Consider the following 13,363-nt stretch of genomic DNA (forward strand, 5'->3'; position numbering starts at 1 on the left):
TGAACTCTGGCATTCCAGGTTGAATCTCCAAGGCTTAACAACCTCAGTAACTATTCTCTTCCTTCCCTTCCCTCTTGGTGGCAGCTGAATAATTAACCAAGACACTGCTGGCCTGAGAGACTCAGCAGGAGTGAAGATCAGTGAGTACGTCTTATTGTTTAGTGACTTCATAAAACTGACACTACGTTGTTCAGAAATGGTTACAATTAGTTTATAATGAACTTTCCTTAACTGACTAATATGAACCCTTTAAAATATATAAATTGGCATCAGAAATCTTTTGCACTGTTGATCTCCAGGAACAATATCAAATAAATCAGGTGGGTTCAATGAAAATGCCAAAAACCCAGCATAACCCATGAGCGCTCATTGTGCTTAACAGCACAAAAACCACACACCTGTTGATGTTCCACGGCGGTCTGATGATGGCCAGCATTAGCAGTCACACCCTGGTTTAAAGTCTCCAGCTTTCAAAATAACGGGTAAATAGAAGCCTTCATGAATGCCCCCCACCCACCCCTCAGGCTGATTGCTCAGTGGGGGTCCACTATTGTGAGCACTGACCACACGGTATAGTCATTAGAAATGTGATGCCACACGTTTTCAAACTGACATTTTAAGAACCAACAGAGATATGGAAAAAAAAAAAAAGTTGAAGGCAAATGTGTTAATGCTTTGTTTTTATTTGGAGTTGTAAGAGAAACATTCTTATTAAACTCTTAAATTCTTTTCCATTAACGTGATTTAAATAAAGAATTTGTAAAGATTGAGTTGAATTATTTACATATACTCATCTGTAGAAAAATTACATTCTGGTTTTATTTCTGTTTATTTAGACCATCAAACCCAATCAAGCCAAACAAGATGGTTAACTAAAATGATTAATGAATGCAGCATTAGCTGATGGCTTTAAATTTAGACTGTGTTACTGGTGTCAAGGTTGATTCGTTCTCTATCTAAAACACACGCTATTAAAAGCTTTGAGCAATTTAGATGTAGTCAGTGAGTAAAGTTCCAATGGGGTGAGAGAAACTCTATCAAGATTGATTCTGCTACAGTGGATTTACGAGGGCACAGATGCCAGAGAGAGAGTCTTTACCAATGGGATGGGAAGAACGAACAGCAGGCAGAGGCTAACAAAGTGACATTGATCACAGGAAATGTAAAGGATCTTGGAATTTATTTAAAAAATACTCATCCTTGCACAAGGAATCCCAAATGGCTTAAGGACATGAATATGGATCATTTGAGCTTCAGAACTCTTCAAGAAGCAGGGAAAAAATAAATGATGGAGAGGCAAGAGGTGAATCTAGTACCAGGCTTTAGTAACTCTGAAAAAGGAGTCCAGAGGGAAATCACCAGTGCTGGTGGTGGAGCCCAGCACCGCTATTAATAAGATGAAGGGAGAGCGCAGCAAAGCCTTGGGGAGCGAGTGCTGAGTGGGATGGAGTGGTGACTAGCCAGGAGCACCTCAGGACCTGGGGAGCAGACGAGTCATTGTGCCAACCAAATTGCAAAGAGTCCAACCACTGAGGAACTGTCCTACTCCGGCTTGAAGAGCAGAGTGAGTCCTGTCCTGGCCACTGCACAGGACTTGGGGAATCATCTTATTAAAGGCAGCTGTGACTTTGTGAGGGTATGCAATGGGGGACAGACTTCACACCATGTCCAGTGTCTCAATCTTTAATATTCTTTATCGTTGGTTCAAATGGCCCCAGACATTTCATATGGCAGGAAAAACAAACATAGTTTACTGGGCCGAAATCCTCTGGATATTTAGATTCTGTCCCTGTCCATGGGTGTGAAGGGACCTGTCCGTGGGACAGATCCAGCTGGGAGGCTCCATCACGATCAGTGCAGCTTAGCCATCTCCAGGAAAAAGGCAGCAAACAGCTTGGATCCCTCTATGTAATTCCACCTAACGAAAGGAAAAACAAAGAGACCTCTGTTACAACCTCCATCCGATGAAGGCCGGAAAGACTGACAGAAAGATTTCATAGCATAAATTCATGTGTAGTATTTACTTTTTTTTTTTTTTTTGACAGGCAGAGTTAAACAGTGAGAGAAAGAGACAAAGGCCTTCCTTTTCCGTTGGTTCACCCCTCAATGGCCACTACGGCGGGCGCATCGTGCTGATCCGAAGCCAGGAGCCAGGTGCTTCTCCTGGTCTCCCATGCGGGTGCAGGGCCCAAGGACTTGGGCCATCCTCCACTGCACTCCCAGGTGATAGCAGAGGGCTGGCCTGGATGAGGAGCAACCGGGACAGAATCCGGCGCCCCAACTGGGACTAGAACCAGGTGTGCCGGCCCCACAGGTGGAGGATTAGCCTAGTGAGCTGCAGCGCCGGCCTCCATGTGTGGTATTGACGTACTCCTGAGAAAGCCACTTGGTAGCTGCACGTGAAAGTGGTGGATTACTAGGAAGTGGGAATGAGTCCAGGACTCAAATCTAAATCCATTTTCCTGACCCTTGACACGACCCACATCGCGGCCAAACGTGTCTTTGTTTCTCACTAGACTGGGAGGCCTGGGAGATTTGTATGATCTGCCAACAGTGTGCCCACCAAGCATTCCTAAAACTCCTTGTTAGAGACCAAACACTGTGCACTCCAAATCCCACCTGTTGACGTAGTAACCTCTGACATGACTGCATTTGCAGGAGATGCGAGAGGTCAGATGAGGCCAGAGGAGCAGGCCCTGGGGCTAGAGGAAGAGACCCCAAGCACATGCCCTCTCCCTCTCTGCACCTCTCCCTGTTTCCTAACACGGTGGAGAGAGGGCAGCCATCGCACAGTTGGGCAGAGAGCCCTCCCCAGGGGCTGAACCAGCCAGCACAATGATCTTGGACCTCCCCACCTCCAGAGGTGAGAAACAGGTGTCTGAGTGCCCCAGTGGGCGGTACGGAGAACCTCAGCGTGTGCCGTGAGGGAGCGGCCCGCACAGGAAGCAGCTCACCTGTTGATCTTCTCATTCTGGGAGTGCTCTCCGTCATCGACGGCTCCGAGCGGAAGCATCAGCACGCTCTTCTGAAGAGTATCCTGGAATATTTTGGCAATTGGAATGCTTGATCCGTCGCGGATCATATCTGGCTCTCTTCCAAACACTGAAAGGTGAGAAGACATTTGAACAGAATAATGACAACACTGCCTCCAGTAACCAACCCCTCAACTATGGTATTTGCTTTTTCTATTTTCTCTTCCTTCTTCTTTTACTTTCAGATTTGGTGCTTAGGGTACGTTTGTTCTTTGATGTCATGCAGCTTACATCCTAATATAGACAATAAGTCAAGAAGAAAACTCTGGGTGCCTTCTTTACAATTATCAACTTTTAAAAAACATTTTAAAAGAAAAATTCTGTTTTAAAGTAATTTTAGAAAAGTTTAAAATTTCAAAAAACTGAAAAATAGTACTGAGTTCCATTGTATCCCTTACTCTAATGTCCTTAATGCTAACATCTCATGTCACCATGATGATCAAGAATTGGAAATTGGGGCCTGCACTATGGCATGGCAGGTTAAACTGCCAGCATCCCATATCAGAATACCAGTTTCAGTCCCATCTGCTCTGCCTCCAATCCAGCTCCCTACTGAAGCGTCGGGGAAAGCAGTGGAAGATGGCCCAAGCACTTGGGTCCATGCCACGCACGTGGCAGATCTGGATGGAGTTCTGGGCTCCTGGCTTCAGTCTGGCCCAGCCACAGCCACTGTGGCCATTTGGGGAGTGACCTAGCAGATGAAAGATCTCTGTCAGTCTGTGGTTCAAATACATAACTCTTTAAAAATCAGAAACTGGGGCTGGCATTGTGGTATAGAGAGTTAAGCTGCCATTTACAATATTGGCATCCCATAACGGCACTGGTTTGAAGCCTGATGGCTCCACTTCTGACCCAATTCCCTGATAATGGCCTGGAAAAAGCAGCAGAAGGGCCCAAATGTTTGGGTTCCTGCACCCATGTTGGGGAACCAGATGAAGCTCCTGCCTCCTGGCTGCAGCCTGGCCCAACCCTGGCCTTTGTGGTCATCTGAGGAATAAACCAACAAATGGAAGATCTCTTTCTCTCCCACTCTCTCTTTAGCTCTTTCAAATAAATAAATATTTAAAATCAAAAATTAACAATGCTACAATATTATTAACTACAGTCAAAACTTTATTTAAATTTTACCAACATTTCCCTTTTTTCTATTCCAGGAACCGATCCAGAATCCCAAATTGCATCTTTATCATTGCTTTTCTTTAGTCTTTTCTTATCTCAATATTTCATTGTCTTTTGTGACCTTGCACTTTCTGACGAGTTCTGATCAGTTGTTTTGTTAAAAAAATAAATAAATAAAAAAACTCAACTTGGTTTTTTCAATGTCTTCTCATGATTGGAAAAGTCGTGAGTTGGTGACAAGACACAAATGATGTGTCTATTTTGTAGTTTCTTCATGAATTAAATATTACAGAAGTGAGACTTTGCAGGGTTATTTGGTAACAGAAATACAAATCAAAAGCTATATACAATATCACCGAAAAATTTCTCCCAACTTTCAAGGTTTCCCAGGAAAAATAGGTTACTTCAAAGTATTCAGGGAAAATGGAATTAAAGGATAAATTTATCTTGCCACAAAAAACTTTTGAATCTTTCTTCAAACCATCCACAGCTTCCTCATCAAAGCTCACTGCCCATGAACTTCTTGAAGACCCTCGTAGTTCCGACAGCCATCCTGAGTTCTTAAAGGACATGAGGGAAAACATCCCAGCTTAGTGGGCAGCTGCCCATGAGGGAATGGAAATGAAAAATAAAACAGAGAAGCAAAGCAGACTGCGTTGCCTCTTCCTTAATCATAAGCAAGATGTGTGAGTGGAGAAGCCGCTGGCCCTCGTCAGCAGAACTGGCCTAGCACCCAGGAGACCCCAAGGTGTCCCGTGCATTACAGACCTCGCGATGCTGGCCAGCCTCAACTGGCCTCACGTTTGCATTCCTAAGCCATCTTCCTCTTTTTCTCACTCCCACACTTTCCTGGTAAAATGCTCGCTACAACTGGGAGCGCTTGGAGTGATGACACAGAGAAGCACAGCTCTAAGTCTCGGGTTGATTCTCTGGCTGTTTGTGTCTGTGCCCCGGCATGGAAAACCCACAAAGACAGTGCTTTAAGGAGGCTGGATGCCGCCCCGTGCTCTGCCCTCACTGGCAGCTGGCCTCGGCTCCCTCTGGAATATAACACTGAGGTCAGTGTCATCCCACCTAGCTTTCGGAAACACCCCGGAACTGCCTCTGTGCTTCTGGGAGCCCCCATTTGTTGTTGGCAGGTGGTCCCTTGCTGAAGGCCAAGAGCTGGAAACACCCAAGCACACGCATCCAGTCCTGTCCATCATTTGATTCGGCCCAACACTCGCAAGCACACGGAATTCAAATAGGCATCCCCATGGAAATCCCAGATTGGGCAGCGCCGCCTTCTGGCATCACGAAAGCTCACTGGTGTTAGACTCTGAATGGAGCTTCTCATGTGATTCGTAATTTTATAGCAGGAGGTCTTTCTGTGGAAATTTCCAGTGGCCTGACTGAGCTGTGTCTCCCTAGGACCACTTGGTACTAGCATCAGCCAGGCAGCCTGGCTGTGGGCTTGCAAGAGCACAAAGTACAAATTAGCGACTCCAACCCATGGGAGGATGGAGCCTTGGCCAAGAAGTCTCAGGGGTGGGGCCAGGGGCACAGCACAGGGGGTTAAGCCACCACTTGCAACGCTGGCATCTTATATCAGAGCGTCAGTTCTAGTCCCTGCTCCTCTACTACTTCTCAATTTTTTTTATTAAGGACTTATTTATTTATTTTAAAAAGATTTAGAGAGAGAAAGAGAGAGAAAGCTTCCATTTGGTGCCATTATAAGCCAGAAAATCGATGTATTTGAAGGCCCCACCTGTTCTGATTGCTCTCTTTGCTGCAAGATACTGGTTATCGTCTGTATTTGCCAGCCACGGCTGTAGTCCTACCACCATGGAAACAGTCATGTGGTTGGGACTGTTTCTTTTGGAGAACACGTCTTCGAGATGCCGCTTCACCTGAAAGGGGACATTTTAAATAGTAAGAGGGAGCTGCCGTCACCGTCTCACACAGCGAATATCTTCCTTCACAAAGGACCTGCCTGGAATCCCGACCTGACCTGACAGGGCTGCATTGTGATTGACCTTGGCTTGACTTGACTTGTCAATCAGCTTGATGGACCCGACACGCTGAGGAGGACCAGAGCCAGGCTCCACCGGGCAGGAGAAACGCCTGCTCTTGCTCCCTCCTTGGACCACCCTCCAAGGCCCAGCCCTGCGCCAGCCCCTTTCTTAGCACAGAGTGTTTGAGTCGTGTCTGCTGAAAATCCCAGAAGGTCAAAAAGCACAGCTTTGCTCCACTGGGACAGCCTTTTTTTTTTTTTTTTTTTTTTGACTTATCTGTGCCACGATGAGTCTCTGGGGGAACTCTAGGCACTTGGGAGATTTCCAAAACAGGGGAGCAGTTCCAAGCTGAACGGAGGGAGACGCGTTTCGGGACCCTTCTCTCTACTTTGCTCCCTCCCAACGGCTGCTGTGGACTCCTCGTCCTCTCGGGTATTTCTTCCGCTTGGTCCTTGAGCACGTTTTTGCCTGAATGCTGTCGTGTGCAGGGCACTGAGTGCTGGGGACCTCGCTGTGAACAAGACAGAGAGCCCTGCCCTGGTGGAATTGATGAGCTGTGAGAAGGGGCAACGCCTCCCAGGGAGAGGCGGGTGGGGAGCAGGGAGACAGAACACGGTGCTCCCAGGACTGCCAAGGAGGACAGCAGACTGGTGCTCACTGCAGGCTGGGATGAGATAGTCCTTTACCTCATTCACTCAACAGTTTCCTTCCTATTAAACTATTCAAGGTAGAGGTGCCAGGGTGGTAATTTGGACGCATGACATTTTCATTCAAAGCGTTGACTGCAGACATTATGAAAACGGTCAGGCCCTGAGACCCCCTGCCTCCACGCACGTGCAGGCACTTGCCCCCTCCCTCTGGCTTTCAGAGCCACCATCTAATTTTTAAAAATTTCCCATCATCCAACACCAAATGGTTATGGATCCAACTACGTAATCGCACACAACTGAGGAAAGACATCATTACTGCCCAAAAATGAAGCTGGTTTCCTGACATCTGTCCCGGTTCTTTTCTTACTGTACAAGCGATAGCGAACGACCAAACTGCTCATGAAACAGTGACAGGAGACTCGGAATGGCGCCGCCAGGCAGAACACCCACGGGCGTTTGTTACCTGTTTTTCCACCACGGACACATTCATGTGAGGAACCAAGCGGATTGAAAATTTTCCTACAACTCGGCCAGGAATGACTGTTTTAGCTCCAGGCTCATCAAACGCACCCTCGATCCCGTGAATAGAAAGACTTGGGTACCTCCACAGGTGCATTAGGATTTCCTCCTGGTTGGAAAATTACCCAAAGAATGTTTAATTAAAACTCATTTAGGTGGCGTTGGTCCTATCACCAGCTCCTGCACTTCAGGACAAAGAGCGTGAAAAGCTAATTATCACCTTCCTTGGACATGGCTGCACTAGTGACACAGATAAGATACGCCTGCGCTGGTGACCCAGGGACGTCTGTTCCGATGACAGAGTGGGCTGCTCCCACAGGCTCCCGGGCTGCTCACCCCCCTGCCTTGGCGTGCCAGAACCACCCCGCTGGCCGGTTCCCTTCTTTGCGGGAGTGCTGTGCCGTGTGGTTAACGGTGGCAGAGCGGCCCTTTCAGAAATGCTCCCCAGGCATCAAGGCGGACATCTGTCCAGGTGTCTTTCTCATCGTGGCCATCAGTGAGCCAGTCTGAGGGCAGAGACAGACACCATCACACTCCGCTCTGTCACTTCCTCTCAGTGTGGCAGCTCATCCAGAACCCACCACCACTGCCAAACACCTGACCAGGGAAGCATTTACAAAGGAGGAGAATGAGAAAGAGAAAAAGAGGAGAAAAATCTGAATTCTCCGGTAACAAATCCTGTCGGCTCTTTGTTTCCTTAGTCCACCCGGCCCCACAGATTCTTGTATTTGCCTGGGAAAATGAACAGTTAGCGGTCATGGAGCCGGGACTAACCTCCAGCACTTCTCAGTCTGTAAACTCTGCACCTGCTGGCAGGCGTGTTCAGAGACTATGGTGGGAAGGCTGGCCAGGGAGTGAGTGAGCGCTCTCGGTTGGGTCTGAAACCAGTGCCCAGTGAAGCACACAGGAGAGTGGCCATGAACATCAAAACCCGCCTAGGAACGTCTGCTTCAGGCTCCAGACAGTACACTGGACAGTGGGCTAACACGATTCTTTACCGTCACTCTTTTCAGATTTTCCATGCATTTGTGGCCGTACCTTGGTCTCGAACAGGAACTTCTCCACCTGGCTGCTGTTGCGATATTCTTCGAGATCCAGATCGACGGCTTTGTACGTGTCTTTCTCATCTTCTGTAAGCGGAGCCACGGAGTCGTAGATTCCAGGGATGAGGATGTGGCCAGAGGAGTCTACCAGGCTCCCTGCGACACACACAGAAAACAGGCCACGTGGATACGTCAGTGGCTGAAGCAGGACCCGGAGCTGGGCCAAGGATGGCTCCCCTGCCTGACCATCCCTGTTCCCCACGGCGGCCACAGGGTGCACCTCATTGTGACCGTCAGAGGGGGGTGCTGGTCACCAGGCAGGCTGGGCTGCAAGCAGACCCACTGTATGGCTCAGCGGGCCAACGGTCGGACAGAAAACACAGGAGTCTGCACCCCACAGGCATTCCTCAGTGGGACTCACCCACGCTCAACTTCTCAACTTTGCATCACACACAAAGTTCATTTTTTTAGTTTAATTTTATCCTGAGTTCCCAGGTAATACATGTTCATTATTAAAACATTTAAAAATATATGTACATACACATTATATATGAAGGCCTACACATATTACTGTACTAGTCAGCTTACAACTACCACAACGGAAGACCTGGGGCAAGCCACTTTCAAAGGAAGGTTTATCTTGGCTCAGCGTTCTGAAGGATCAAGTCCAAGTGCAGGTGGCCCCCATCGGCTTGGCCTTTGTGAGGGTGACAGATGCTGCGGCTAACAGCAGGGACGGTGGCTGGGCCAGCAGAGGCTACTGCAATCAGCCTGCCTGGAAGCACCCTCCGGAGGGCCCCCTCCAGCAAAGGGAAACCCCCCAGCAGGCCCACCTCCTCAACGCCGGCATTGGCTTAAGTTTCCACCGACTTGGTACCGCTGACTTACGACTTCGGGGTGTAAGGTCCTGCTCGGGTCCAGGGGTCAGGTCATACTAAAACCATGGCACATACATGTCTGAGACACTGGACAGTTCCAGCGTGCCTCCTTGATCTCTCTCTCGGCACACACACATACACAAACCATAATCGTAACGTACAGGCAAATACTCATTTTGCATCAGAGGCTCACGCCCTTGGGGCCTAGCCTGTGAGGGATAGATCATGACCGCTGAATAGTTCATAAGCATACACACTGCTCTGCCTTATGAGACACCACAGCGGCCAGCGGGGATGGAAGACGTCATCCGTGGGCATCTGCAGAGGAGGCAGGTGTCCAGATTCAGTAAGCACTGCTCACACCCTGGAGAAAACACTTATCAAAAATGTACATATACATATGTGTATATATATGTATGTATACAGCTGTGTAATAATGGATACGAATGACACAAAATTGTCTGAAGGAAAGATAACTTGATCCTCAACACAGCTGGAACTTTTTACTCAAGTAAAGATACTTCATAAACAGATGATCTATATTCTCAGTATTATATTTTGACAATATCAGTGGCAGAAAATTATTGTGTCACACTACACTTTCACCCCACGTCAACAAGTGCAAAGCATGGGTGAAGACTCCAAACCATTGATGCAGCCGACATGAGGTTACTGGGCCCCGCCACGTTCTAGACAGCAGGTCAGTGCTGGCGTGTGAAGACAGCCAAGAAAAAAGGCAACAAGTGCAGTGCCACGTGAGCAGATCAGCAGGTGGCCCGGCTCTGCGCTACCCAGTTCCAGCCAGGAAACGGGATGGAGCAGTGTGCTGTGTGACAGCTCCCCACACTTGCAGGGTGAGCTCAGGAGGCACAGCATGAGGCTGGAGGGAGGAGAGGCGGCAGACTTGGGGGAGCCAGCACTGCCCTCTGTTCAACTATCCGTTCCACTGCTACGGTCCTGGTCCCCACGTACCCCCCCCCCGACTTCCACCCCTTGTGTTGCTGCATTGCAGGCGCCGGGTTGCAGATCATTTTGCACAAATCCCGAGGGACAGCCCTCCCCTCATTTAGCCCAGTGACCTACACTGTGCTTTAAATAAGTGTCAGATTCAAGTTGAAAAATGGAAGCAAGCGTTAAGCCCGGGAGGTAAGAAGCCCACAAGAAGCCCTGGGTTTGATGCTGGCCTCCAGTTCCTGACTCCAACTTCCAGCCATGCACACCCTGGGAGGCAGTGGAGGAGGTTCAAGAACCAGGGCCCCTGCTACCCGCATGGCAGACCTGAAGCAAGTTCCTGACTCCTGGCTCTGGCCTCACCCAGCCCCAGCCACGGCAGGCATCTGGGGAGTGAACCAGTGAATAGAAGCTCTCTCTCTCTGCCTGTCTGTTGATCTGTCTCTATCACTGTTTTTCTCTTTGTTGTGTCTCAAGTAAACAACAAATAAAACCAACATCAGAACAGCTGGTGCTGAAGGACTAGGACTGGCTGTCATTGAATTTGTCTGCCTCCCTCATCCTCACCGAAATTGAAAGCATAAAACACCATCAATAATACCAACACCAAGTCCACCCTGGAGCATAGAGCCGTGAACTTGTTCCGGCAACCTTCTGTGTAAGGACAGAGCTGCAACAATGCTCCTGGAACAGACCCTGCTCATGGTCCAGCTGCAAAGACTCGGCGTGAAGGTACAGGGCAGGTCAACAGGAGAAAAGCAGAGTTACAGAGAGAGAGGGAGACACAAACCACAGAGGTTTCACAGGGTTCCTGTGAAAACTGTTCCAACCTGTGAAAGGGAAAGAGCTCGTCCTCTGAAAGTGTCCAGCGTGGGAAGTATCATCCAGGAATTATAGTTTAGGACAACGAGAAGGTGGAAGATGAACAAATAGATCCTGGATGCACAGGTAGACAGAGCCATGGATCGATGGTGGGGTTGCAGAGATCCCATTACTGAACGTGGGGCTGGGAAGAAAGGATGAAGCTCTACAGCAGAAGATGCTGATAACGACTTGGCAGAGACCGGCAGCTTGGTCCCTCAGGCTGACAGGACCAGCCAGGACCTCCAAGCCAGAGGGGTGCATCTTATAATTCACCCAGGAGGGGCACACGAAGACTTGCATAAAGGAGCTACATGTGTCAGAAGGGGCAGATCAAAGGATTGTGAAGTCTGGCGCTTACATAGTATCTGAACGCCTTCTGTTAAAAGAGCATCAGTCGGGGCCGGCGCTGTGGCACAGTAGGTTAAGCCTCCGTCTGTGTGGGGAGCAACTGGGAGCAACTCGGACTAGACTAAGTTACTGGAATTAAGACTTATTCTATGCATCTGCTCTCCCACAATATGGCGCTGAGAAGGGAGTAAGAACTTCTATACAGCTGCCTCCAGTTCAACCAATAAACTGTGGGACCTGTTCCTGATTGGAGGAGAGCAGCGTACTCGGCGTGTGGGCAGCCGAGTTGGGATTGGCGGAGGAGGACTATAAAAGAGGAGAGAGATGGCATGCACCAGGAACATCTAAGGGGAACATCCGAAGGAACACCTGTGCAGCCCCCGAGAGAGCCGGCCGGCGGTGTGCCGCTCCCCCGCGGAAGTGGGGAATGTGGCAGGGGGAACCGCCCTTCCACGGAGGTGGAAGGGACAGCAGCCAACCCGGGAAGAACCAGCAGAAAACCCGGGGAGGGCCGAGCAGACGAAAGAACAGCGCAGGGTCCTGTGTCGTTCCTCCGCGAAGAGGGGGAACGACATAATGGTGCCGTGACTTGGATATGAAGCCTAGGCAGGGTTTAGTGTCGTTCCTCCATGAAGAGGGGGAGTGACAGTCTGCAGCACCGACATCCCATATGGGCGCCAGTTCAAGTCCCAGCTGCTCCACTTCCAATCCAGCTCCCAAGTGCTTGGGCCCCTGCACCTGTGTGGGAGACCTGGAAGAAGCTCCTGGCTTCAGATCAGTCCAGCTCTGACCGTTGTGGCCACTTGGGGAGTGAACCAGTGGATGGAAGACCTCTCTGTTTCTCAAATAAATAAGCAAGTCTTTTTTTAAAAAAAAAAGTATCCATTATGAATATAAAAGCAAGTGCACCTGCGAGGACCCTGGACAAGCTCCTGCCAGGAGACCCCTGAAGATCATGTTTTTGTTTTCTTCCCAGGGAATCTGCCCTGGGCAGCCCTGACTAGGAGAAGAGCTACCAGGAAGAGCAAGCCTGGGCATCTTGGCTCTCCAGGAAAAATGTGGTCTTCCTGTCACACACTCCTGGCAGCCCACAGGAGGTGAGGGCAGTGGTTTGGTGCTGGGCACACCTGGAGAACTCGGGTGTCTCCGTGCCACACAGAACCACAGCAATCTCGACAAATGAAGCCAAGGGGCACTGGCGTATCTGACAGCCGCGCTGGAGTCCTTGGCAAGGCAACAGCTCCTCTCTCAGGCTGTGAAGACCCTGTCCCACTGCCATATGTGGACACCCTGTGGTCCACTGGCCACGGATGAACAACCTGTGCTCCAATGACCACCATGGGCACCCTGAGTCCACTGACCACTGATGGACACTCTGTGCTCCCGTGACCACAGATGGATACCTTGTGCTCCACTGGCCATCAGTGGACACCCTGTGCTCCAGTAGCCACAGATGGATACCCTGCGTCCACTGACCCCTGATGGAACCCTGTACTCCCCTGACCACCATGGGCACCCTGTGCTCTCCCTGACCACTATGGACACCCTATGGTCCACTGACCACCATGGATACCCTGTTCCACTGGCCATCGATGGGTACCCTATGGTCCATTGGCCATGGATAGACACCCTGAGTCCACTGGCCACAGATGGATACCCTATTATCCACTGGCCACAGATGGACACCCTGTGCTCCACTGACCAGCATGGGCACCCTGAGTCCACCGACCACTGATGGACAACCTGTGCTTCACTGGCCACAGATGGACACTCTATGCTGCAGCCACGAGGGGGAGTCACCCACATGTTCTTCTCACTGGATCCAAAACCACACTCAGCAAGTAGACATGCAGTTGTCCTCTGTTTACCAAGGAGGAAACCCAGGACCAGAGAGCATAATTAACTCACCGAGCACCGTGCAGGTGGCCTATGGCAGAGCCAAGACAGACCTACTCCCTCTCTCCC

At 49.7% G+C, this 13,363-nt stretch overlaps 1 protein-coding gene across 2 annotated transcripts in view; it reads right to left on the reverse strand.

Annotated features, from left to right (window-relative positions):
• Positions 1–663: 663 nt before the first annotated feature.
• The window catches only part of CNDP1 (carnosine dipeptidase 1), a 41,597-nt gene continuing 28,897 nt past the window's right edge, over positions 664–13,363 (reverse strand). For both annotated transcript variants that reach the window (XM_008261469.5, XM_008261470.5), the window contains exons 8-12: positions 8,353–8,513; positions 7,259–7,423; positions 5,899–6,040; positions 2,955–3,102; positions 664–1,918 (exon numbers count right to left, since the gene is read on the reverse strand). In XM_008261469.5, the coding sequence (XP_008259691.3) occupies positions 1,852–1,918; positions 2,955–3,102; positions 5,899–6,040; positions 7,259–7,423; positions 8,353–8,513 (683 nt within the window). In that variant the 3' untranslated portion in view covers positions 664–1,851. The remainder of the gene's footprint in view (positions 1,919–2,954; positions 3,103–5,898; positions 6,041–7,258; positions 7,424–8,352; positions 8,514–13,363) is intronic.

The sequence above is a fragment of the Oryctolagus cuniculus genome, chromosome 10 (genome assembly GCF_051225735.1).
Source record: "Oryctolagus cuniculus isolate XC-2025 breed Fujian yellow rabbit chromosome 10, ASM5122573v1, whole genome shotgun sequence".
NCBI lineage: Eukaryota > Metazoa > Chordata > Mammalia > Lagomorpha > Leporidae > Oryctolagus > Oryctolagus cuniculus.